This window comes from Lactuca saligna, chromosome 2 (assembly GCF_052625555.1).
Source record: "Lactuca saligna cultivar CGN05327 chromosome 2, ASM5262555v1, whole genome shotgun sequence".
Taxonomy (NCBI): Eukaryota; Viridiplantae; Streptophyta; class Magnoliopsida; order Asterales; family Asteraceae; genus Lactuca; species Lactuca saligna.
Window position 1 is genome coordinate 138,776,836 of NC_136418.1, and position 24,905 is coordinate 138,801,740.

At 32.8% G+C, this 24,905-nt stretch overlaps 3 protein-coding genes across 4 annotated transcripts; 1 reads left to right on the forward strand and 2 right to left on the reverse strand.

The window, feature by feature from the left end:
- Nucleotides 1–1,041: 1,041 nt before the first annotated feature.
- On the forward strand, nt 1,042–1,810 carry LOC145029125 (dirigent protein 19-like). Its single transcript, XM_078977744.1, has one exon. It carries the CDS (start codon nt 1,049–1,051, stop codon nt 1,616–1,618), a length of 570 nt encoding a protein of 189 aa, XP_078833870.1. The 5' UTR covers nt 1,042–1,048; the 3' UTR covers nt 1,619–1,810.
- A 9,278-nt stretch (nt 1,811–11,088) lies between these two features.
- Nucleotides 11,089–14,868, reverse strand: LOC145031785 (phosphoinositide phosphatase SAC7-like). The gene is made up of 17 exons (XM_078980413.1): nt 14,532–14,868; nt 14,262–14,345; nt 14,017–14,144; nt 13,829–13,920; nt 13,583–13,731; nt 13,293–13,480; nt 13,101–13,187; nt 12,937–13,014; nt 12,766–12,836; nt 12,564–12,662; nt 12,386–12,485; nt 12,149–12,257; nt 12,001–12,073; nt 11,790–11,883; nt 11,612–11,704; nt 11,452–11,518; nt 11,089–11,366 (listed from the first exon to the last, which is right to left on the reverse strand). Exons 1-17 carry the CDS (start codon nt 14,677–14,679, stop codon nt 11,236–11,238), a joined length of 1,791 nt encoding a protein of 596 aa, XP_078836539.1. The 5' UTR covers nt 14,680–14,868; the 3' UTR covers nt 11,089–11,235.
- A 4,961-nt stretch (nt 14,869–19,829) lies between these two features.
- LOC145031786 (ubiquitin domain-containing protein DSK2b-like) lies at nt 19,830–23,034 on the reverse strand. 2 transcript variants are annotated; one of them, XM_078980415.1, is made up of 7 exons: nt 22,554–23,034; nt 21,240–22,231; nt 21,042–21,134; nt 20,626–20,678; nt 20,484–20,512; nt 20,315–20,404; nt 19,830–20,230 (listed from the first exon to the last, which is right to left on the reverse strand). In XM_078980415.1, the coding sequence occupies exons 1-7, from the start codon at nt 22,801–22,803 to the stop codon at nt 20,085–20,087; spliced, it is 1,653 nt and encodes a 550-aa protein (XP_078836541.1). In that variant the 5' UTR covers nt 22,804–23,034; the 3' UTR covers nt 19,830–20,084. The 2 variants fall into 2 exon arrangements, with proteins under 2 accessions (XP_078836541.1, XP_078836540.1); XM_078980414.1 differs by having other exon boundaries at nt 21,042–21,155; nt 22,554–23,033.
- Nucleotides 23,035–24,905: the final 1,871 nt, after the last annotated feature.

Sequence of the window (24,905 nt, forward strand, 5' to 3'; positions counted from 1 at the left end):
TGTGAATACATAAAAATGAAAAAACACACAATAGTTTCATTTCGTGAATAATTGCTGAAAATTTAATATATATATATATATATATATATATATATATATATATATATATATATATATATATAGTCACATGTATGTGTATTGAATAATAAATAATTAAGTATATTATACATATTAATCACCGAGTTGGTCAAGAGGCTGATTGGGAAGTACTTGTATTCTATAACTCGTCTCGGTAAGAAGCCGAGTAGAAAGTACTCGGATGAGTAATCAGCCAACTCGATTAGTTTTACAATATTAAAAACATTTAACAAATTAAATTATCACACATATAAAAAAAAATACCTAAACATAAACAGTCGAAAATGTACAAGTCATTTTCCAATTTATTGAAGCGAGGATCTCTACTGTGAAGTTAGAAAGAAGAGGTTGATCATGACACCTACCAACCAACCAAAAAATATAAATGGGTTAACTTCAGAAAACACCCTAAGCTTTTTAACCTGTACGTAAATACACCTTCAACTGCTAGTCATTGCATGGAAAGGCGGTGTTTATAGAAAATGCATTAGTTTGATATTTTATGTATTAATTTATTAGTTTTTTAGAATATCTGAACAACCAAAGTTAATTAAAGCCTGTAGAATTATAGGAATCAAACATGAATCACTCTATTTAAAATGTTCAAATCTCAAATGATTACCACTAATTTATTTTTGATAATGATAATTATTACTTTATTCGTCTCTTTTACTAAACGATGTTTGAAATCATATGTTCTATCTCGTACTCGTACTTGTAACATATAAGAAAATATACTTTATAATAATGATACAATACTTGTTTACCATATTTTCGGTGTTCAAATTTGCAATTAAATTGTTTTCATCAGGTCCTATGATGAGAAAGACACACCAACAACCTAGGCAAATTGGCATTGACTAGTAGTCCATTCAAGACAGATCTACACGTTATCTTCTTTTGTCATAAAGTCTTGGTCTTTCATTATATATGTTGATCTTACCATGGTCTTTCACATTTTCATTTTGCAATGTCTTCCTTCGTGCATTTTTACTCAATTGTTACCATTCTTCTCTTTGCTCTCCCTCCACTTGAGGTCACCTCCCACCACCACAACCACCACCACCACCACAACCATAATGGACTCAAATCTCTCCATTTTGCACTTTTCCAACATGAAACCATAAACAAAACCGGTTACATCATTGTTAATGGAGTGGCTGGTCCACCTGTAAGCCAAACCACCACTCCGTTTGGGACGCTGTTTGCTTTTCAGGATCCCTTAACTCTTAAACCAAACTATACTTCCAAAGTAGTTGGAATGGCTCAAGGAACCTCGATCACTTCAGGACTAGATGGGCTTCAAAGCATCTCTATTGCCTCAATCGCTTTGAATGTGAAGAAACGCAAAGGGTCTATATCCATTGTTGGGGTCACGCATAACACCAAGCATGCAAATCACCCTGTTGTCGGAGGCACAGGTGACTTTTTGTTTGTTCAAGGTTATGTCACATCATCTCCGGTCAATCTTGTAGGTTTGACTGTTACGTACAAGATTGAGTTTCATCTTTATTGGCCTTATGCATCTTCTAAACCCTAAACTTCATCAAGAACATATCTTTGGCTTCGTTGTTTGTAGAATTAATTCTACATGAGATGGAAGGCTAGTTGTATGATTATGTTTTTCTTTTCCTATTGTTAAAAATAATACTTTTACCTTTTTAATAAGAGTAAGACTGTAAGAGCCTACTAGAACAACGGTTCTATTTATACAAAGAAACAAATTAATTCCGTGACTGCGTATCTCTGCACGGCTTATGATTTTTGTTTTGTAGGTCCTGTTCCTAATAAATATATGATTATAAGTTCTCCTGAATTGACGTGAGTAGAACAAAGAAGAAAATATTATTAGAATTTTGGTAAGAAAACACTAATTGGTACCTAGGAGTCAAAAGTTAAAAGCAATCATCATTTGATGGTTTTAATGACAAGTCAGCATTCGACGAATTTTGATACTATTTTTTCATTTTTTATTTCATCCTTAATTGAAATAAAAATAAAATCACCTAGTAGTTTTTAGGATATTCATTAAAATTATTAAAATTATCAAATGAAAGTTATTAAAATTATCAAATGAAAGTTATGAAATGGTCGCTTTTTTAAGTATTATAATATAATTAGGTTAATTACAAAAAAAACATTTTATGTACTAGGTTTTTTTCCTTCGGATTAACCTACAACGCTATTTTTTTTAGACAAGTCATTACATTTTTTTTTTCGATTTGACCTTTTTAACTGGTTATCTTACATAAAAAAAATAAAAAAATAAAAATTAACTTTTTTTTCACGAAAAAAACTCTCATGTTTGGCAACTTTTTTGATTGGGCCAACCTTTTTGCTTTTGTTAATAACCAATCTGTTTTTCATGCTGTTATTTATGATGTTTATGGCAGTTTTCAATATTAAAATAACAAGATATTTGATTTTTCTTTTCAAAACAAAGAGATATAAATATCAAAATCTATTTACAAAATCCTTGAATGTTAAAGAGGTGAACACTCTAAGTTGATTTGGTATCTTAGACCGTTTGAAATTTCAAAGTTGTTTTTCTATTCGATTCTTAAACATGCTAAGATGACAATCTAGTTTAGACCCTTTGGTCTTCACCTGCTACAATCTTCAAGCATCATGTAAATAGATTTTGATATATATTTTACCAACAAAAATCAAACATATGAATTATTATGTATCAAATAATGGAAAAATATGAAAGCTAAAATTAGATTCCAAGTATAGAATGAGGTTTGAAAACTATCATTATGTTTGATTCTAGAACAATCTAAGATGTCAAACTCTTATATATATATATATATATATATATATATATATATATATATATATATATATATATATATATATATATATATATATATATATATATATATGTTTGAAATCTAATTTCTACTTTCATATTTTCTTCCTTCTAAACATTTTCAATCTTAAAAGTGGTTTCATCCATAATAATTCTAACGTTCGATTTTTGTTGGCAAAATGCATATCGAAATCTATTCATAGGATGGTCGGAATTTATAACTAGCGAAGACTATCTGTCTAAATTGGGTTGACACGTTAGCTTGTTTTAAGAATTAAATAGAAAGACAATTTCTAATCTCCAAGTAGTCAAAGACACCAGTCACTCAATCAACTTAGATCGTTGTTCTACACCTGCTACAATCTACAACATCATGTAAATAGATTTTGATATTCATTTTGTCAACAACAACCAAACACGATAACACAAGTAAATGTCTCTCTCATTGTTATGAAAAAAAGTAACCGTCTCTGTTATACTTTAGTATTGACAACTATCAAGAAAACAATAGCATAGCATGAAAAACAAATGATTTATTAATCAAAACAAAAGGTTTGGTCCAAACAAAAAAAGTTGCAAAACATAAGGGTTTTTTCGTAAAAAAAAGGAGTTAGAATATATTTTTCAAAAAGATATAGGGTAAATTACACTAGTGGTCCATCGTGTAGATGTCAAAAAAACACATTTAGTCTCTATTTTCAAAAATTAATGTAACGTCCGCAGATTCGGGCAAGTCAATTTAGAGACGATAAGCGTCAAATATGACTTTTTTTATAGATGATTTGTAACACCAAATTTTCAAATGATTTTTTTTTTTTTTTGATTTTTATAAAAACATAATTCCATCAATATTCATAGAAACAACCATTTTAATTGTTCAACAAAATAGTACAAAATCCCAAGATCAAAATGTCAAGCTCCAAACGTGTGTGTACGGATCAAGCCGGCGCCTTCCCGCGGTCGTCACTAGTACCTGAAACAAATAACATCAACACTGTAAGCACAAGGCTTAGTGAGTTTTCCAAAATACCACATATAGCACATATTAGCCACTCTAGGCTATAACTCTGTGGGTCCGTGCACCCAAACTCTGTGAACCCTCAGGTTCCAACTCTGATAATCATGCACCACATAAATCACATAGAAATCATGCAGTACAACACATAACATATATATAGCACACAAATACTCTATCACATAGCTCTGGTTACCTACTCAAGGTAAAGTATAGTGAGAAGACTCACCTCGCGTGTCTCGGTAAACCGTAACCCTGAAATCGCTAAACACTCGATCTGCCGAGCTGAAGTCCCCCTATAGCACAATACATCTCTAATTAACACTTTCCCGACTAGGGTTGACCACACTATAACAAGACAATCTAGGTCAACGCTGGTCAACGGTCAACTTGACCGGACTCGGCGAGTGCACTATAGCGACTCGGCGAGTCTGAGCGCATACACCAATTTCCCTGGAATCCTCTCTTGACATGTCGAGTATTTCCCCCAACTCGACGAGCTCCACCTGGCACGAGTTGTGGGGCCACCACGACTCAACTCGCCGAGTCTCAAGAACAACTCGGCGAGTCCGGTTTGACTCGGTCCACCTGACCATCCTGACTCCCCCTTGACCCACTGAGTTCACTCATCCCAACTCGGCGAGGCCACTCGCTGAGTGGTCGTGCAATATTCAAGCTACTCGCCGAGTCTGTTCTTCGGACTCGGCGAGTCCGTGCCATGCACTGACTCAATCTTGCTCTAAAGGCCAGATCCAGTCCATTAATCCATAGATCCAGTCCCTCCAAGCTTATTTAGCACGTAAAGTCACAATCTTGATGCACATATAACCTCTACATGACCATAAATGATGTTTTTGACTCAAATACTTCAACACAAGGTCAAGGATCCATTTCCACCCATAAAGCTTGATGAGTGAGGCCCTCTGGACCTCTATGGATCCAGATCCATGGTCTCAACTCAAAGAGGGAACCAAAGGGGCACCAAATCACCCCATAAATGACCACATTAAGCCCTAAATTGCATCAAACTTCACCAAACAGAAAATGGTCCGAAAATAATACCTCTAGGTTGATGATCCAAGCTTCAAATCCACGAAATAGCAACCTCCTTTGCTTCCTCTTGCTTAGGGCCTCCTTCTTCCTGCTAAACAACACACACAAGATCAAGATTGGCTCTCTTTCCTTCACAAAACGCTCAAGAACTCTAGGGACACTCTCTGGGGTTTGGGTGAGCACAAATGACGGCCATAAGGCCCCTTAAATAGGCCTCAAACCCGGAGATTTAGGGTTTCATAACACAGCGCAGACTCGCCGAGTCCATACCCTGGACTCGCCGAGTCCAAGTGCGCACCCTCGATCAATCCCGCGTCCCTACTCGGCGAGTCCGAGCTCCAACTCGCCGAGTCTCTCTCACAATATATAAAAATTCAACTTACAAGATACCTGGTAAAAATCCGGATGTTACATGATTATTTGGAATAAATAATCTCAACAAATGTGTAGTATATGTCACAAGGTTTCCGTGCATATAAAGAACGCTGAAATCCAAGTTATAACGAAGAAGTTATGACTTATCGAAGTTTCGCGACAGAACCGGCACGACACAACGCGACGTAAATAGTGAATTTACGATAGAGCGATATTTGGTCTTAGCGATCTAAACGAAAGTCGTAGAATATGAAGAGAGCGTGGATAAAAAAAGTCCAAATCTGACTTCGTATGAGGAAGTTATGATTTTTCTAAGTTTCAACTTAGCAGTATACAGCCCGAAGTTCTAATATGATTGAGGGATTTCTAGCCGAAACAATCTAAACGAGAATCAAAGATCTCGTCGATAGTAGTCCAACGGTAAAAAGACAGACGAAAACGGACATCGGATGAAAAGGTTATAAATTTCTAACGGAGTTTTCCTGTCCCGGCCTACTAAAAATAATATAATAAAAATAAATTCAAAATTAGTCGACGGAGTCTAAAAGAGAGTTATAGAGCATAATCTCACCTATGTGTGGATATAAAGAACATCGAAAACGGAGCTCGCATGCGAAAGATATGAATTTCTAAAGTTCAGGATATGATTTTCGACACTAAATCAGTGTTCACAACGTGAGCTCAGTGATTTGACATTTAAAAGTCTGGTAGACCCAAGTTGCGATGACGAACACCATGACGTCGAAGCTCACGACGTGAAATCTGAAATTTCATCCCTATAAAAAAGAAACCGAAGGCAGTTGGGTTTGGTTGCTAATTTCTCAACCTCTCTCCTACTCTATTCATCTTTCAGCCTTCTTTTAACCCACCAAAGCCCCGGTATCATCCCAATACCCGAAGCGAGTCCAGACGCTCCGAAGATCCCGAGAAGAAAAGAGTTTCAAGCCGAAGCTCTGCCTGCGAGAAGCCCGGTGTATGAAAATATCCCGGTTTCATCGAAGAATACTACTTTACAAGTCGTAGTGTTGTCCAAGCATCATCTAATCAAGTAAGTGTATAGTCTCTTTCATAAACACGATTTTAATACAAGTATTGGTTGAATGTATTACATATATCTTATGTGTGAGTGTGTAGTTACTTTCTTCTACCACATAGATATGAAGTGTTTGCTATAAGATACGTGTTATGTGTTTATATATTGTTTGTTTACTTGAGATGGATGTTGAATGAATGTTTTATACAAGTTTTTAAATGATTTAAACTGTATATGTAATTTATATTTACAAATATGTTGGGTAGACGAAATAGTTGGTGTGTGATGAAAGATGAGTTTGAGGATGTGACGAAAGATGATATAGATCATGATATAAGGGTGACAGGTGAAAAATGAGTGAAACATTCACCCAAACGATATCCCCCGTTATTCAGAAGAGTAGGGATGACAATCACAAACTATTCTAGACACTCCAGTGGAACACTAGCAAGCTCGCAACTTGTAGGTATTGTGGACTTGATGTTTACCGGTGTACTCTAAAATTCCTGGAAACTATAGGCTTAGTGCCTTATAATAATACGATGATAGCTATGGATTTAGTACAGTGTAGATGAACCTTGGTAGCTGTGGATTTAGTACTGTGTAGATGAACCTTGGCAGCTATGGATTTAGTGTTTGTTATAAGAACCTCGGGCAGCAATGGACTTTGTGCCAATTCCTTAGGTAAATCCTTAGGAACGAATGAATAAAGGATAATTGATTCTTACGGTAAATCCTTAAGAAATAAAGAAGATAATGAGGATGGGTAATTAGGTTGATTGTTTGATTATTGAATATAATAATTATATTATTGTGGGTTGAAAACCCTATATGCTCACCAGGCCCCCAAGCCTGACCCACTCAGTTTTATTTGTATTACAGGTAGCGGCGCGAGATCATAAGTTGGATGACTTATCAAGATATTTGATTATAGACCAGTAGTTGTAAATAACTGTTGTAAGGTCTGTATTGTATTGTTTATGTTTTTGGTCTGTATCAGAACATGACATCCCGAGATTTTATTATTTAATGAAAATACATTTCTCTTTAAAGAAATGTTTTGATAAATTCTTATCATATATTGTTTGGGAACAAATTCCGCATCTCTTTTAATCAAATGATTACTCTGATTTTATAAAACGAATCATAAACAAATCGATCTTTTTTTGCCGTAAAATTGGGGATGTCACAATTAACCAGGACTGTTTTTCGTTTGCTTAAAATTTGCACGTTTTGCTCCTTAAATGCATTTTATTGTTAATGTAGTCCACGACCCATTTGAAATAACTATAATGTCCATGGATATTTATTATTTTAATTAATCTAATATTATTTATTATTATTTATAACTTTAAAAAAAAAAAAAAAAAAAAAAACAGCTCTCTCTAATCTCTCTCTCCCTCAGTTACCTTGAAAAATACCACAACCACCTCCTCTATCTCTCTCTCATTCTTCTTCAACATCCACTCTCAGTTTCCCCAACCAAACTACCCCCTTCACTTCCAAACCCTCACACTATTGTTACTGATCGAAGATAACAGTAAGCACACACATATGTGTTTGATGCAATATCGAGATAGAGGGAAAGTTAGATGGAGATGTAGCATGATACAAAGAGAGAAATAGGTTGAAGAGACAAACTCGATGAAAATGGCAGTTCCCTTCTTCTTCGTCCTTCTCAAATCCAAAATTTGAAACCGATGAAGGTTTCCATATTGATTTTGAGTTTCTGGTTAAGTTTGATTTTATTTCGATGGATTCGTCTTGGACCTAATTTCGATTGTAGTGATACTTCGTGAACTCGTGATAGATTGAAATTGGTAGCTTCGATGGTTGTTTGTATTCTTAAGGCCGAAGGGGAGAATAAAGATAGGGGATGGGTGAGAAGGAGACGAAGGTAGAAAAAAATTGAGGAAAAGGAAGGGGAATGTGTTCGCGGTGACAGGCGGTAGTATCGGAGGAGTTGGTGTTGACGCTTATATGTGGTGGTGTCGGAGGAGCTGCAGGTTTCCGACGGCGGTAATGACTCCGATGAGGGCTTGAGGTGTAGACCGATGGCCTCATCGGTGGCTTCAGGTCCGTCATCAGTGACAAAACCCTGGATTTCCTCAACACCAATCTTCTCCTGTCCCAATCTCCACATCCGCCTCATCCGGTCATTGCATCACAAACAGAGCTTGGTGGGCTGTGATGGTAGCCTAGTTACTTCACTAGAAATTCGAGCCTGTTGAGCGACTAAGTTACTGGATTCTGATGTTATTCTTCGGCGATCAGAAAAGAATGTAAGAGAAAGAGTAGATGTGGACATGTGGTTGGTCTCGTCAGGAAAAAGAGGAGGATAAGTTGATGTTTAGGTGGTTGTTGAGAGTAAGTGAGAAAGAGGGAAGGAAACTAGGAAAGGGAAGGGGAAGGGTGGGTTGGTGCATATTTATTTTCTCTTTTTTTTAATCTAAAAATAATAAATAAAAATTAAAAAATAAATTATTAAGGGCAAAATCGTCTTTTTATGTCCGAAGGTATAACGAGTGCAACTTTTAACCAAACGAGGGACGGTCCAAGTTAATTTTTTAAAATAAAGACTAAATGTGTGTTTTGGCACATATACAAGGGACGATCTATGTAATTTACCCAAAGATATATATATATATATATATATATATATATATATATATATATATATATATATATATATATATATATATATATATACTAGCCGTCTACCCGCGCAAAGCGGCGGGGCACGTGAGTTCTTTCGGTGATATGTTTCCATTACAAAATTGTTATGTTAAAAAAAAGTACATGTTGAAGACAATATAATCAAACTATGGTGTTATTTGTTACATCATGCATCAAATAACCAATAAAAAGCAACCAGTCAAGACGACACAAAATATTAATCGTGCAATACTTCTTTATACACCACATTTGCTGTATAAACCCCATCACCTTTTGAATTTTCGTTAGGCTTTACTAATACTTTTGTATTGCAACGTGAAACCCCTCTGGACAATGCAACATAAAGTTGTCCATGCGAGAATACTGGTTCTGGAAGATAGATACCTACATATGGAATTGTTTGTCCCTGAGCTTTATTGATTGTCATTGCAAAGCACAATCGAATAGGAAACTGTTTCCTCATTAGAGGATCGATGGTTGCTACTAATTGCTTGTAACTGGTATTGGTTTCATATCGATGGATGTGGATTCGCATATGAAATCAATTGTGTTCGCATCTATGAAATCAGTTCGCATATGACATCAATTGAGTTCGCATTTGGTTTTGTGGGTCAAAACAGTTCGCATAAGAAGTTCACGATTTGTTTGAGGTTAATTGATTTTGATTTCGCAAGCTTGGAGTCGGAGATCTGGATTGTGTTCGCATCTAAAAAGACAAAAGTGCAGAATTTTCATTTCGCAAAATGGAAAATTTTACCCAGTTTCGCATTTGGGGTAAATTTTTTTGAGAAATTGGAATATTTTCAAACTTTTTTTCTTAAAAAAAACACATTGTCTTCGTCTAAGAGAGGGAGAAAAACGATTAGGGTTTATAAGGGAAATACTTCATGGCAGTGGGATTTATAGCAGCGTTTATAAGGTGGAGAGAACAAACACACGTCTGCTATGAGATATTTTAATCAGCTGCAAATGCAACATTTAAAGGATATTTGTTGAAGCGTATTAGGATGAAAAGGTTTTAAATTTTGAATGACCATGAAATTAGGATTTTGCTGAGAAATATAAGGAATCAAAACAAATTTAAAATTTAATATTATTTTATTAATGGTTGTTTGTAATATTAGCTTAATCGTTTGTACGTCTTAAAAAAATAATATTATTATATTCAATCTATTTATAGAAATAGTTAGATTTCTTTTATAAGTAGTAAAGATATATATATATATATATATATATATATATATATATATATATATATATATATATATATAATCGAAAGATTTACAAAGATGCCTACTCAAATGATCAAATATGAGTACTTTTTGAGGGAACAAGAGGCTTAATTTAGCAAAAATAAAATAAAATAAAATAAAGAAACTCAATCTTGAGGATCTTTTGGTAATAAACCTTAAAATAATTATTCATTATATAAAATTGGATTTGTAAAATTGATTTGACATACCATTGTAGTAAAACGTTACTACTTTTTGCAATTTCTAAAAAGTGTTTTTATTCTCTGAAGTTGTTTTGCTAATCGATTATACAAATGAAAAAATATTACATGATGGAACATGTGATAAGGTAATTTTATAAAGTCAAAAATATTCCCAAAATCCAAAGATAAATGGTTATTTCGTAAGAATTTCCCAGCAAATATATTTGGATTTGAAATTAAATGGAAAAGTAAATACATAAAGTCATGGTATATATCTACTACTTGTTAACAAAGTCAAAAAGTAATAAAAACCTTTTCGCAAACACCAATTAGGCATCCGATCGAAAGACGTAGTAAACTTTGTTTTTCACAAGCATCATGCACGCCTTTCATCCGTTCAAGTTTTCAGTCATATGAAACACCATATTATTTTCCTCTTTTAACATTTCATACTCATTCCTTGTAAGAAAATACTCATTTTTCAACCTTTGGTCAATTTTTATTATTTTCCAATACAACTAACATATATTAAACTAAAAATATAAATAAAACATTAAAAATACTTAATTTTTTTGAAAAACTAAAAATTTAAACGTAAAAATAAGCCAAAGGTACACGAACATGGATAGTTACTTACACATGACTTCTAATATGGCCAATGCACATCATCAACTAACTACAAACAAAAATCACTTAAAAACAAATGAAGATTTTTTTTTCTTAAAAAAAATTAAAAACTAAAAACGTTCATTATAAAATCAACGGGGAGGTTTATGCAAACGAGGTCGGTTACAGAAAATTCGACCATTGGCTTTCACGAACGATGCTACACCTACACTCAGTCCCACCCAGAATAAAGAAAACAATAATTGCCATATATCATCCCCAACTGCATCAAAATTTATGATAATATTATAATTGTTTTTATTTAAATATAAAACTATTTTAACCTATAAAAAATAACAGCAACTCACCTCGCATGAGTGACATCATCGCAAAAAAGAACCCCATTGTGATCAGAAACAAAGCAAGAGGAAGAGACTGCAAAAAAAAAACAAAAAACCAAAAACACAAATTGTAAAAATTGAAATCCATGAATAAAAAAAATCAAGGGAATTTGTAAGGTGTAATTACAGCAATGGCTTCAATCCCTCCTTTTGGCGCAGTAGAAACCAAATCACGTGAGACAGAAACAATGTAATGACCTTGGAGTAGATCAATCGAATCCTACATAAACATATAATTAATGAATTACTTTTTTTAATTTATAAAAACAATTATATGTTTATTTATTTTCCAAAGAAAAATCTACCTGTTTTGTACCATCAACAAAATTGTTGAGGTAGTATCGCATCAATGCATTCCATCCGTCTTTAAGAATCCCTTGAGTAGTCCTCTTACCAACTCTATTATTTAAAATAAATAAAAAAAAAAAAGAACACACTTTAGCCTTTAAAAAGAAAGTTGAAATATCTAAAATACCCTTAAGTAACCATGACATTGGGCAAATAGGTAAATTTTACCTAACAAAATCTCCTTTTAAAGCAGGCGTACCGGAATACTGGATGCTTATATCATCCCCGTGGTTAGCCCACACTGTTATATTTAAGTATATATAAATATAAATTTAAAAGTTTAAAAATACATAATATTAAGTAAGAAAATACGTACATATTTTGAAACGGTCATCAAAATTAGGATATGTACTAATGCTTTCATTAGCATCAAAAACACCAAGCCTTTGAAGCTGTAATTCCAACATTTTTCGTCCAATCATACTCTAAAAAACACGTCAAATAAGAAAATATTAAATTTTTTTTTTTTTTTCACTTAATAATGGTGTAAAAGTGAGTAGTGTATATATATATATATATATATATATATATATATATATATATATATATATACCTGTGTGACATTTGTACGATCTAAACAATCAACACAATTTGTGCGTAGAATTCCAATTTGTTTTTCAACTATTTCACCCTTTTCATTTAACATATAGTACCTACAATTTCAAAAAAAAAAAAAAAAAAGACATTTATGGGATATACAAATAAAGATATTAACATAAATAGTACAATACCTATTTTTAATGAGGAAATCCTCAATGTGTTCATAAAGGATAGATAGGCGCTCAAAATGAACATGTCCACAAATGCGATGGAAGTCAAAGTGCAAGTATCTATACACAATGGAAGTCAACAACCCATTTAGAAAAATCAAAATATATAATCCACGAACAAATTGGTAAAAAAAATATGATTAGAAAATATATAAATATATACCTGACGTCATTGCTAAGAATATTATGCACTGAATTGGCAAATTGTTGAGTCAATTGTCCCTCGCCACCATCCTATAAACCATAAAAAAAATATAAAACTTTGAGTCCAAAAATATGAAATGAGAAAATTATATATTATATAATATATATGATTATATATGTATTTGTATACCGTATTGACAAGATCAACAGCGAAAACATTTCCATATTTCTTCCTTAAATCCAGAAAATGGCGTTCAGCAACTCGAGGCTGCAGAAACGATTAAAATAAAACTGTCACTAACCGGAGAAATAAGAACAATTGAAAAGTGTCGCAAAAAAGAAAGTTGCAGATACCGCTTCCTCACGTCTCAAAATATCGAACTTAGGTTTGTATGTCAAATCAACAATTTGTTCCCAGATAAAAGGCATTGAACCTCGCACCTACAAAACCAAATCAATAGCAGCATATAATCGATCTAGGGTTAGGAAATCGGTGTGATTTGTGAATTCGAAGAGGAAAAAAGATGTATATGAAATTAATCAAACCTGCACAAATGATGAGGTAAAACCTTTTAGCTGTATGATTTGTTCACTTTCGACAAAGTTTGCTACATAACCATCAGCATCAGCTCCTCTTCTCCATAGCCGAGTCCCTGTTCTTCTAGTGCATCTTCTTGCGATCAATGTGACGTCTATAATCTCTAATCCGATTGCTGATTGAAACGTCTGGAAAGCTGGGGGTAAGTTGAGGAAATAAGAAATGATTTGCATTCATTCGTTATCGAACAATAACTTCGAAAAAAAGTAAATTAGGAATTGATAGAAAGGATACATACATCCTTGAATAACAGGAAGCATGTATGGATCAAGTTTGTTATCTATGAAAACTTCCAACATATAGTTGTTCCACAAGAATCGTGGCTCTGCTTGTCTCCAAAGAGGAAGCAGCCTCGATTCATCACCCAAATCATTCAAACGTTGGGCGCTGAAAATTGTGAGAAACAAGTTTTATATAAGTTTTCTAGATTATTATATGAATTGGGTGATTTAATCATGAGTTCAATGTAGAGAAGGTGAAGGACCTTAGTGTTATATTGACATCATATGAGAAATAGAGTCCGTGGGTCTTTTCTGCAACTTTTAACAGATTGGAAAATTCAGACTCCACTCTTTTCTGTCAGAAATGGGAATTGTAAGATGATTGTTTACACTATCATAAAGATTAACGAACATGAAGAAGTAAAAAAACAGTGACCTAGGGTAATTTGACCTGCTCCTCGGGAGAATTTTTCAAGGAATGATCACAAGGGAAGACTTTGAGTGACAAAACTTTGAAGAACGGATGCCCCAAGTAAGTTCCAACAGATTCACGATCGGTAATCACTAATAAATATGATCCTACAACATAGAGATGGAGATACAGTTCAGGAGTCATGAAAACTTGATAACATTGACTATCATGCAGCCTAGAAGTTAAACTGATTCAAATCCTTAGCATAATGATGATCATCTAACCTGCTAATAGCTTTAGCATCCCAACAACACCAAAAACTGTCTGAATTTTAGGAACACGAACCATGGTGCAATGCGGAACTTCATCTACATAAACAGAAGATTACATTAATGGTTAATCAAGTACTATCAGAACCCTCCAGATGATTACATTCTTCAAATCCCATGGAAAATCATAATCGCATTAACCCCTTTCAGTACATCTAAGGCGATCATTACACTATCAGAAATTGATAAATATTCGTAACCAAAAGAACAGAATCGAGAACAAACCAACAAGCGACATGGAGCCATTAACACGATTGACAGCTAAACAAGAACCAGAAGAACCATCAGTGGGTTCAACGATATATTGATCCGGAAACTCCCATAACCTCATACGCGTGTAGAGTTTCTGGGAGGGATGAGCCTTCACCATCATCGTTCCTGATTGTTTCTTTTCCTACGTTGAATTGTAAACGAATTGAAATCGAATAGAATTGAATTCTAGGGCAATGATTTGGGTTTTTTCTCGATTTATAAGAGAATTTTATCGAAGAAGAAATGGAGTTAGAGTGAAGAAGAGCGCAATAACTGGAAAAACAGAATGCTATAACGGAACGACTCCAATCTCGGAATGCTTGTTTGGATTTAACAAAATCAAATGGAGTTATTTACATTGAGTTCCCTTGTACTTTCCTATATTTACATTACGTTGACTTCCACTTTACTTTCTATAAAAGACCTTAGGGAAAATGACTTTATAGGTAATTATATTTGTCATTTTATTCATTTTTAGGTATTTTTTTATTTTTTACACATTTCACTATTTTACTATATATTATCATTGTCACCGGCTATAACAAGTGATGATGGTAATATGTGAACACATTAACAAATTAAATGGTTAAATGTGTAAAAAAACAAACGAAATTTTAATTACTCTGATTTAAACCATTTTTCCCATTTTCAATAGCGATTTTATTTTTCATATTTGTTTGTATTATTTTTAAAATATCCATAATTTCCTAAATATTAATTAAATATTGATCGACATATGTAAGCGTGTCAGGGTCTCCGTCAAGAAAGAGACTCCTGTGAATTTCTTGGCTAACCCGATAGAAGGAATGTCAACCCTTAAACCAGCTGACGTTTTGATTTTTGGATAGGTTAGAAGGAAACACGCATGTTTGGACCTTACAGTGGTATCCCCTCTCGTAAGCTTAAGGGTCGGGAGTTTCAAGGCGGAACACGCTGCAAGCTGCTATATGCAAGGTCGCTAAACATGAGAAACTATGCATAGAAAATCAACATGTGTTCATATCATTTGCATTTGATTCGTTTGGTTTCCTTGCGCCGAATACGATGGAGCTTCTTAGTAGAATTGATTTTACCATACAAAAGTGCTTATGGGCACAATTTGTTGCATGTTTGTCTTCTCATTCGTTGTATGATGATAACTAAAATGTTTTGTTTATTTGATGGAATTCAAAAGTTTGAGTTATTCTAAACCTTACTTTGTAATTAATAAATATGTGTTTGTTTTAATTGTGAAATATTTTATATAGTTTTTTATAATTTTTTTTCTTTTGTTTTTAAGCATATACAATATTTTTAAAGTAAATAGTATCTAATAATAAAATTAAATATGTAACAATAAGTATAGAAGGTCTTTTAAAAAAATAAAAACAAAAATATTACTTAGCAAATAAAAAAACAAAAAAAAAATCTATATAATGTAAATGTTTTAAAATTATTACAACTTTTTAATTAGTAGTTTTTTTAATACAACGTTTTAAACTAGCATTTAACGAAAATATGTTAAAATGTTATAAAAAAAATATAAAAGTGTCATACAAAAGCTGCGAAACATTAAAAATTATTTAAAATAAAGTTTAGAAATAACTATATGAAATATATATATATATATATATATATATATATATATATATATATATATATATATATATATATATATATATATTTCATATAGTTATTTCTAAACTTTATTTTAAATAATTTTTAAAATGTTTCGCAGCTTTTGTATGACACTTTTATATATATATATATATATATATATATATATATATATAAGTTAAAAAATTAGTAAGAAAAATTTGAAACATTTATAAAATATTTGGTTTAAAAGCAATTATATTAAAATTATATGAAAGTATAAAAAAGTTTTTAAAAAAATTTATAAGCAAAGTTTAAAACATTATATTAGAAAAACCTATAGGAAAAAAATATCATAAAAATATTGTGAGAAATTATAAAAAGTCTTACCAAAAAAAAAATATTCACACTTAGATAACTTTCTTTTTTTGAACATATTTGACCATTTAACTTGTTAAATGTGTTCACATATTATCATTGTCATTTGCTATAGTAGGTGACAATGGTAATATGTGAACACATTTAACAAATTAAATGGTCAAATGTATACAAGAAAAATGAAGTTGCTTAAAGTGAACAAGATGAAATGGTAATTATCCCCGCAAGTCATTTTCCAAAGACCTTATTGTTTACCATTTCTCTAAACATATTTTATTATGGACAAAATACAAAAAAAAAAAAAAAAAAAAAAAAAAAAAAAAAAAAAGACCATTTATTATCAGCATTCAAAAGAACTTTTACATCTTTTTTATATGTAGACTAACCCTTATATTTTTAGTTACGTTTCAAATTTACTCAAATATTTTTTAAGCAGGTGTCGGTTGTTTTGTGACATGATATTTATCTTATTTGCTTTTAAGTTAACATAGAAAAAAATAAACGACGTCACTTATATTTATTTGAGTAAATGATCTATTTCTTATGTTTTACATTACACAACAGGCAGCATAATATATTTTTGTTTCCATATTAATCTGAAAATGAAAAAGATAAATGTCATGTCATAAAGTAATCGTTAATATTTTAAGAAAACCGGATATTTTGGTTAATGTGAATGGTAATTAAAATGTAAAGATTTTTCTGCATATAATCAAAATGTAAGGGTTTTCTAAATGCTCGCAGATAAATAATTGTGCTTTTCTGCATTTTGTCTTTTTTTTTATTTCAAAAAAGCTATTATATTTTTTCATTTTCCCTATTTGGTTATTTTAGCGTGTTTATCGGTAAGCTTTCGATTTTACATATTTTTTCAAAAAAATTGTTAACTTAATTTTTTTTTTTTTAAAAACTAACATTTTTCCAAACTTTTTCGTTTGGACCTTTTTTTTTGTCTTGGATCATAGTTTTCATGTGTTTCATATGCCATTTATGGTGTTTTTGATAGGCTTTAACAATAAAATCTAATTGATACATTTTATTTTTTCAAAATAAATAAAAATGATGTTGTGTACAATTCTTGTTGGTAAAATATGTATCAAAATCTATTTGTATAATACTCAAAGATTGTATTAGATGAAAAACGACGATTTAGTCCGACTTGACATCTTAATTTGATTTTAGAGTCAAGCAAAATAGCAGCTGCCAAACGCTAATATGTATTTCAAATATAATTTAAGCTTTTATGTTTTTCACATTGGAAATGTTATCAATCTTAAAATGATGTGATCTATAATAATATCATTACATTCATTCATTGCTTTTTTCCCATCAATAGTCAGATTAATAATAACTCATTTAATATAATCCCAAAGCATTGCATTATTATTCAATTCCAAATTAGGAGATGCAAAACCTTCGATCTCAAAGAAATATAATACAATTATTATGGGTCAAATTAATTTTATGATTGAAAATTTTTCTAATTGGAAACAAAAATAAATAAATAAATAAATAAAAAACAGTTTCAAAGGAATCTAATAACATTGTTGTGAGTTTATCTTAAATCATGTTTAAATGGTTAGAAAATGACTATATGTGACAAAAAATTGAAAATCGAACAATAAGTTTAATGATAAGAAACGTCACATACTTGAAATAAACTATGTCGACGATAATTAAGTTATGATGTTAGTGTTAAAGAAACAAACTTCCAAAAACAAGCCCTCTAATTCAAAAAACCAACAAAATTAAATTGCTTTACATTACATATTGACATTAAATATGTAAGCATGTAACACCCATAAGTTTACAATAAAAGCTTTAGAACACTTATGATCAACTTATGATCATGATGTTGAATTTGTATGATAAGTATGATCAGGGGTGTAGTTACTATAGAGCAAAAGTGGGTCTTAGCCCACCCATACAAAATTAAGGTTTTATATATATATATATATATATATATATATATATATATATATATATATATATATATATATATATATATATATATATATGGTATGTACAATATATATTTTTGTTAAATAAAAGGAATTAGGGTTGTAATATGGCATATACCGTTCAAAGCTTGAAATTAGTATAAGAGAAAACATTGTTGTCTATGTCGATTACACTTCATTTTAGATTATTTTAATGACGCAAGACAATATCGTGTACAACTTAAAATAAACAATTTAATTAGGAATGTATATATTAATACATATTGTTATCCTTTGAAAATTTTTGCCACTCGTTCATATTTTATATACGATTTGGCATACCCTAAAATAAAATCCCGGCTACACTCACTGAGTATGATGTAGTGATTTACTAGCATGTAAGTAGTGCTAACAAATTCTTTAAAATAGAATGCTATAAAGTGGAAAACTTCATAAGTTACGTGTTTTAGTTCTGACTTATAAATTTCTCGTTAGAATTAGAGTGTTTTGGTTATTAGTGTTTACATAAAGCCAAATGAAGTAAATATGCAAAAAAAAAAAAAAAAAAAAAAAAAAAGGGAACCATGTAAATTGGATGATAGATAAAGGAGTTGTGGGAAAAATGACAAATTTGTGTATTAGGCACGAGGATGCGCTGTCTAAGAATTCACAAGCGCAAATTGTCTTTTCTTCAAGCACCATGTGTTGGTTGAAAAAATAACTTAATCTAATGAGATAAAAGGTATTTTTGTCATATTTTTTGTCACTTGTGTTCCAGACTTAAAATGAAGCTTTTAGGGGTGAATTTATGTCATTTTTATATTATTTTAAAGGGTTTTTGAGTGGGATTACAAACTTCAACTACCTTTATACGACGATCAAATGTAAAAAGCTAGGGTTTCGCCAAATTATGGAAAAGGTTAGACCTACCATTTGACCACGGTTTTTAATGTTTGCGGATGCCATTATTACATCACATACATCTCCCAAAACTCATGTGTGAACTAATGTGCGAATTATGGTGTTCTAAGTTGTTCATTGAAGAAACTAATAGATTTGAAGAATGAAATTAAATTTAAGCTTCTACAAATAATGATAATTTGGGCATTGATAACATGTTATTAACATAAGTACATCAAGATTGATGCTTGATTTGCTATTATTTTGTTCAATAACCCTAAATTGGTGTCCTAGTTGGTTAAATGTAAAATTATCCGGTAAACATAACATCTTGTGTGTATGAAATGATTGCATTTAGACAGTGTTTGTTGCTAGCTCATCATGCATACATACGAATATCATTACATTTTTTCATGTGTATTTTGTAACCATATTGAGGTGTTACAAAACGACAGCTATTTTTTCTCGACTCAAATCATTCGTTAAAAAGGATAAATTAGGGAAAAAGCAGCAAAATCTACTTACATAATTATTATGTCTTACGAAACTACAATCAAGGAAAAACAAAACAATCTCTAAAGAACATCCAGAAAAAGGAACATTCATGCACCAAATTAAAAGAAATATCTTTGAATGCAACCTGAGTTTGACTGTTACCCATGATAATATTGTATATTATATATGTATATTATATTAATCTTATATAATATGTAACAGCTCATAAATATATTTATCAACCAAGATTTCCCAATAGCCTCTCAACTGCAGCATGAACATTACCTGCTGTTGCTGTCAGTGCTTGAAGATTCTCACGTGTGTCAAAGAATCCCATTTCTTGTAGCTGTGCCAGCTGTGTAGCATACAATTCCTCCGGAGGCACTGTTTTTTTATTTTTTTTTTAAATTAATAAATACATGAGTTCATTTGTCAGATATGAAAGATATTTGATAATATGTTGGTTACCATTTGAATTGTTTGGCATTGTGAAGCCACCAGTTCCAAGCCCACCAAACATGTTCATAAGCATATCCAATCCCATGTTATCGGGGCCACCTAAAAAATGATTATTATTAATATTTATTATGATTTAATTATAAATTTGGAAATATAAAAAGTGTTAACCATTTGTTACCTGTTGCTACACCGGTTTGACCTGTTTCCCTGAATATATTATAGAAACAGAAAGTTGATATCAAATAACAAATTACTACACGGGAAAGTAAAAGTCAACAGTTGAGTTGACCAATAAGAAAAAAAAAAGATAAAAGTTTTACCGAGTGGGTGGTTGTCTACCAGAGAAAAGAGATTGCTGCAGTGTCATCATTTGCTGTAAAATGTAACAACAGTAAACATGATAAAATAAGAAACCAATGTATTACTATCTTACTAATAACAAATATAACAAGCTTTTCACATTAAATGATAATAACAAATTAACATCTTTCATGACATGTATTCCTCGTGCTACTTCAATATCGCATATTCACATGCATTAATTAGTATCAATATCAATATGTGTGACTTCTCTTTTTTTATATATTTTCTAGAGTCATATTCGAAAGCTTTATTAACATAACATGAAAGTATCTTGTATTTCCTTATTATACCTTTTCGATATGGAAAAACAAATGATCTTTTATTTTTCCTTATTCAAACTTGTGCATGAAAATAGATTCATAGTCATATATACCTGCATTGTCTCTGGAGAAGTTAATTGGCGAATGAAGTCAGGATTTTGCATCATTTCTCTTAATTGTGGGTTTGATTCAAGCATGCTTCGCATCTGTGGATTCATGCCAAGTATCTTTAAAAAAAATGAAAAGTTTTAGTAACTACATATCCAAATAAAAAAGAAAATCTTGAACTAATGTAAGCAAAAAACAAGTACCTGATTCATATACTGTGGATTTGAAAGTAGGCTTTGCATCATCTGTGAAACAGCTGGATTTTGCATGAGTTGACTCATTGAATTTGGATCAGGGGTAATACCACCACCACCACCAAACAATCCCTCAAGACCTGGAGCACCAAGGCCACCTAAACCACCGACTGGCGGTGGTGACCTACCAATCCCACCAGGATTTGTTTGGTTACCTCCACCACCAGCCGCCCAAGGATTCGGGAGTGGATTGGTATTTGGAGCAGGAGAGCCAGTAGTATCACCGCCAGTGGTGGTGGTGCTGGTAAGGTTAGCCGCCTGGCCACGGGTTTGACCACCCTGGGCACCCAAAAGAGCTGCAAATGGATTTGAGTTCAAATCATTTGTTGTATCACCACCACCACCACCACCACCACCCATTGTGGTGGCATTCAGAAATGGCTCCTGGACATTTTCATACATTCGCCTAAGCATGTTGAAACCTTCAGGTGAGGATTCGATATTACTCATTGCTCTATCTGTGTTACGCATCATTTCACGCATGAGTTCAGGGTTTCTTGCAGCTTCCATTGTTTGTCTGAGGATTGCAGGATCATTGAGCATATGACCAAGCTCTGGATTCCGATCAATGATTTCACGCATTTGGGGATTGTTCATCATCATGTTGTGCATAACATCTGGATTGTTTAATAGATTCTGAACAAGAGGTAGATCCATGATTTCTCGCATCATGTTGGGGTTTTGAGTCAATTGTTGTTGCATTTGTTCCAATTCTGGAAGTCCACCTCCAAACATGCCACCATTACCACCTAAACCACCCAATCCAAGTCCAGGAAATGGTGAAGCACCAAGCCCAATTCCACCACCTTCAACTGAGCCAGCCGCACCTGCAACAGGTGGAGTAGTATTTGCTCTGGTAGTGGTAGGAGGAGCACCTGCTGGAGTAGATGTAGCAGAGACAAATCCACGTACTAAGTGAACTGTATGCTCCGCCTCCAAACCTATAAACCACATATAGAAATATTTTAGTGAAAACTGAAATGTCTGCAGCTTGACATCCAAAAACATAGTGTTGCTTGTAACACACTCGTCCAAATAAATTTATGTTCCAAATCATGATAGCAAACTCTAGGGTTCTAGAAGATTTAATTGCATTCCTGTTATCAAGAATCGCATGTATGATAGAACGGTTAAATATAATACAAATTGAGGAGTGTATCAATTTACTAGCATACGAATTGAATCGACTCAGACCACAATGACACTAAGCCTAACATTACGATCATAATCAGTGAACAGAAATCGATGGTAAACTGAAAGTACCGTAGCTCTTAAGAGTCTGATCGTCCTTGAGGATGCGACCTTTATAAATCAATCGCTGCTGTTCCGCTGGGATTTCGCAGCTCTGTTGAAGAACAGACTTGAACGACTCAACCGACGACTCAAGGGATACCTGAACGGAGAACTTCGTTCCGTTCGAGCACCGTACGTTAACGGTAACGGCGTCGCCACCTTCAGCCTTGCTTGATTCAATACCTTCGGTAACAACATCATCACCGCTTCCGCCGCCCATCCTATCCACCCCAAATTCGAGGTTTTTTTCAGCAATTAATGAAGAAAAACGAAGAAATAGCTGGAGAATCTCTGTGTGAGAATCGAATTGAAGCAGCTATTTGATCGATCAATGAACTGATTCGAAAACCTGAGAATTGGAGAATCGAAATGCTTTGGAAACTTGGGGAAGGAGGAACTCTTTCTTTCTGTGCACACAGTAAATTCCGAAACGTAGACCGGTTGAGAGAAGACCCTTGCCTTTTTATTTATACGCCCTCTTGTAATCCGTATCAATAAATATAATACAAAATATTTAAGATATGTTAATAAAATAAGACAAATTTGCAAAAATGGCTCTTGGTATGCATTTCTTTGGGTTTTCAATTCAAACTTCGATTTTTTTGGATTTATGATATTTTGGTTTAGTTTGTACGTAGAATTGGTCCTTATACATAACTTCCGTTAAGTTATTGTTGTTAATCTCATCACATGATCGTATATTTGTCTTTTCACTTATAAGGATCATTTTTGCACCTAAAAAATATATCCTCGTTTTTTAAAAGAAAAAAAAAATTAATACATGTTTATTTATTTATTTTTAATTGGTCTCTCTCTCTCTCTCTCTCTCATTTTTGTGTTAGATTAGGAAACCCATCTGCACCTCGTTCTAAACTCTCTTTCACGATCCCTTTCCTATATTCCTTGCCAAAAACTCATCAACACCACCACCATCATCACCATTGTTGTTCACCTTCATTGTCATGTCACCATCAGAGCCCAACTCCATGTTGCTCACCAACATACTTTACCTCTGATTGTTGTTATCGAATACAAACACTTACAGAAAGAGAAAGGGTAATTTCACCTACAACTTAAGATCTTTTTGTAAATACCAACAGACACGCACAAAAAGACCCAAGATCTTTGTGTGAATGAGCTTTCTTAAGTTCCAGTCATCGCTTGGGTGTTGTACAACATCTTTCAACCGTCGGTTACCCCGATCAACAAGATGAGGAATAAATGAGTGGTGGTTAGAATCCTATCAGTCACTCCAATTCAATCCGCTTTGTTAGAATCCTTTCCTGATTGCGTTAGTTTCTCTTTTGTTGTGAAAGAAGGTCACGAAGATCAACACAATCACACCCAAACTGTACACATCGGTTTTTTTTTGTTTGATTTCTTGAGCTTTGAAATCGATTCATATTTCTAGGTAAAGATGATGAACAAATGATGACCAAAGGATCAAGGTTAATTGAAATCAACATATCAATGAAAATGAATAGCAAAAGATCAGCATACCACAAGGATCAAACATGTAATTTACTCTAAACAACTATAAATCGAAGCAAATAACTACATATAGAGAAAGGCTAAGGCAGATCAAAGATTCAGGTCTCTAGTCTCGATTGATATTATATATGTTCTTTAACTTCAAGGGTTGTTGATTGTTGATGGTAACGGGGGATGTGATCATCGGCTCAACATGATCCGATTCAGGATAAGGTAATGGCAAAAGAGGGGTTGCGTCGGGGTCAGATCGCATATGTTAAAAGATATGATACGGTGGAGAATGGAGGATCCATGTTGATTGAAATCGATTGGGATTTTTCCTTTTGATCTTCTATTTTATTGTGGTTGGGTAAGTTGGAGGTGAAGAGAATGATTCCAGTCATGATATTGAGGAAGACGAAGAGGACATTAGGAGTGAATTTGGAGATTCAGGAAATCTAAGAGAGTGGACTGGAGGATGAATGAGTTCATCTGGTTATGTATGTTTGTGTGTGAAGAGAGAGAGAGAGAGAGAGAGAGAGAGAGAGAGTGAGAGAGAAATACCTCTTTTATTTTTTAATTATTAAAATAAATAAATAGATATTATTTTTTTTCTTTTAAATAAGGGGGATATATTTTTTTAGGTGCAAAATGGTCTATTATAAGTGAAAAGACAAATGTACCCTCATGTAGGAGGCACATGAGGGGTTAACAACAATAACCCTCGTATAACTCTTTGTAGAACTAAACATCTCTATATGTAGAGAAGAAGGAGAAAGTTAGATTAAAGACCTGTTTGATATGCATCTGACCGAGTCAAGTCAAACATTTCTAGCTGACTCGGTCAACTAA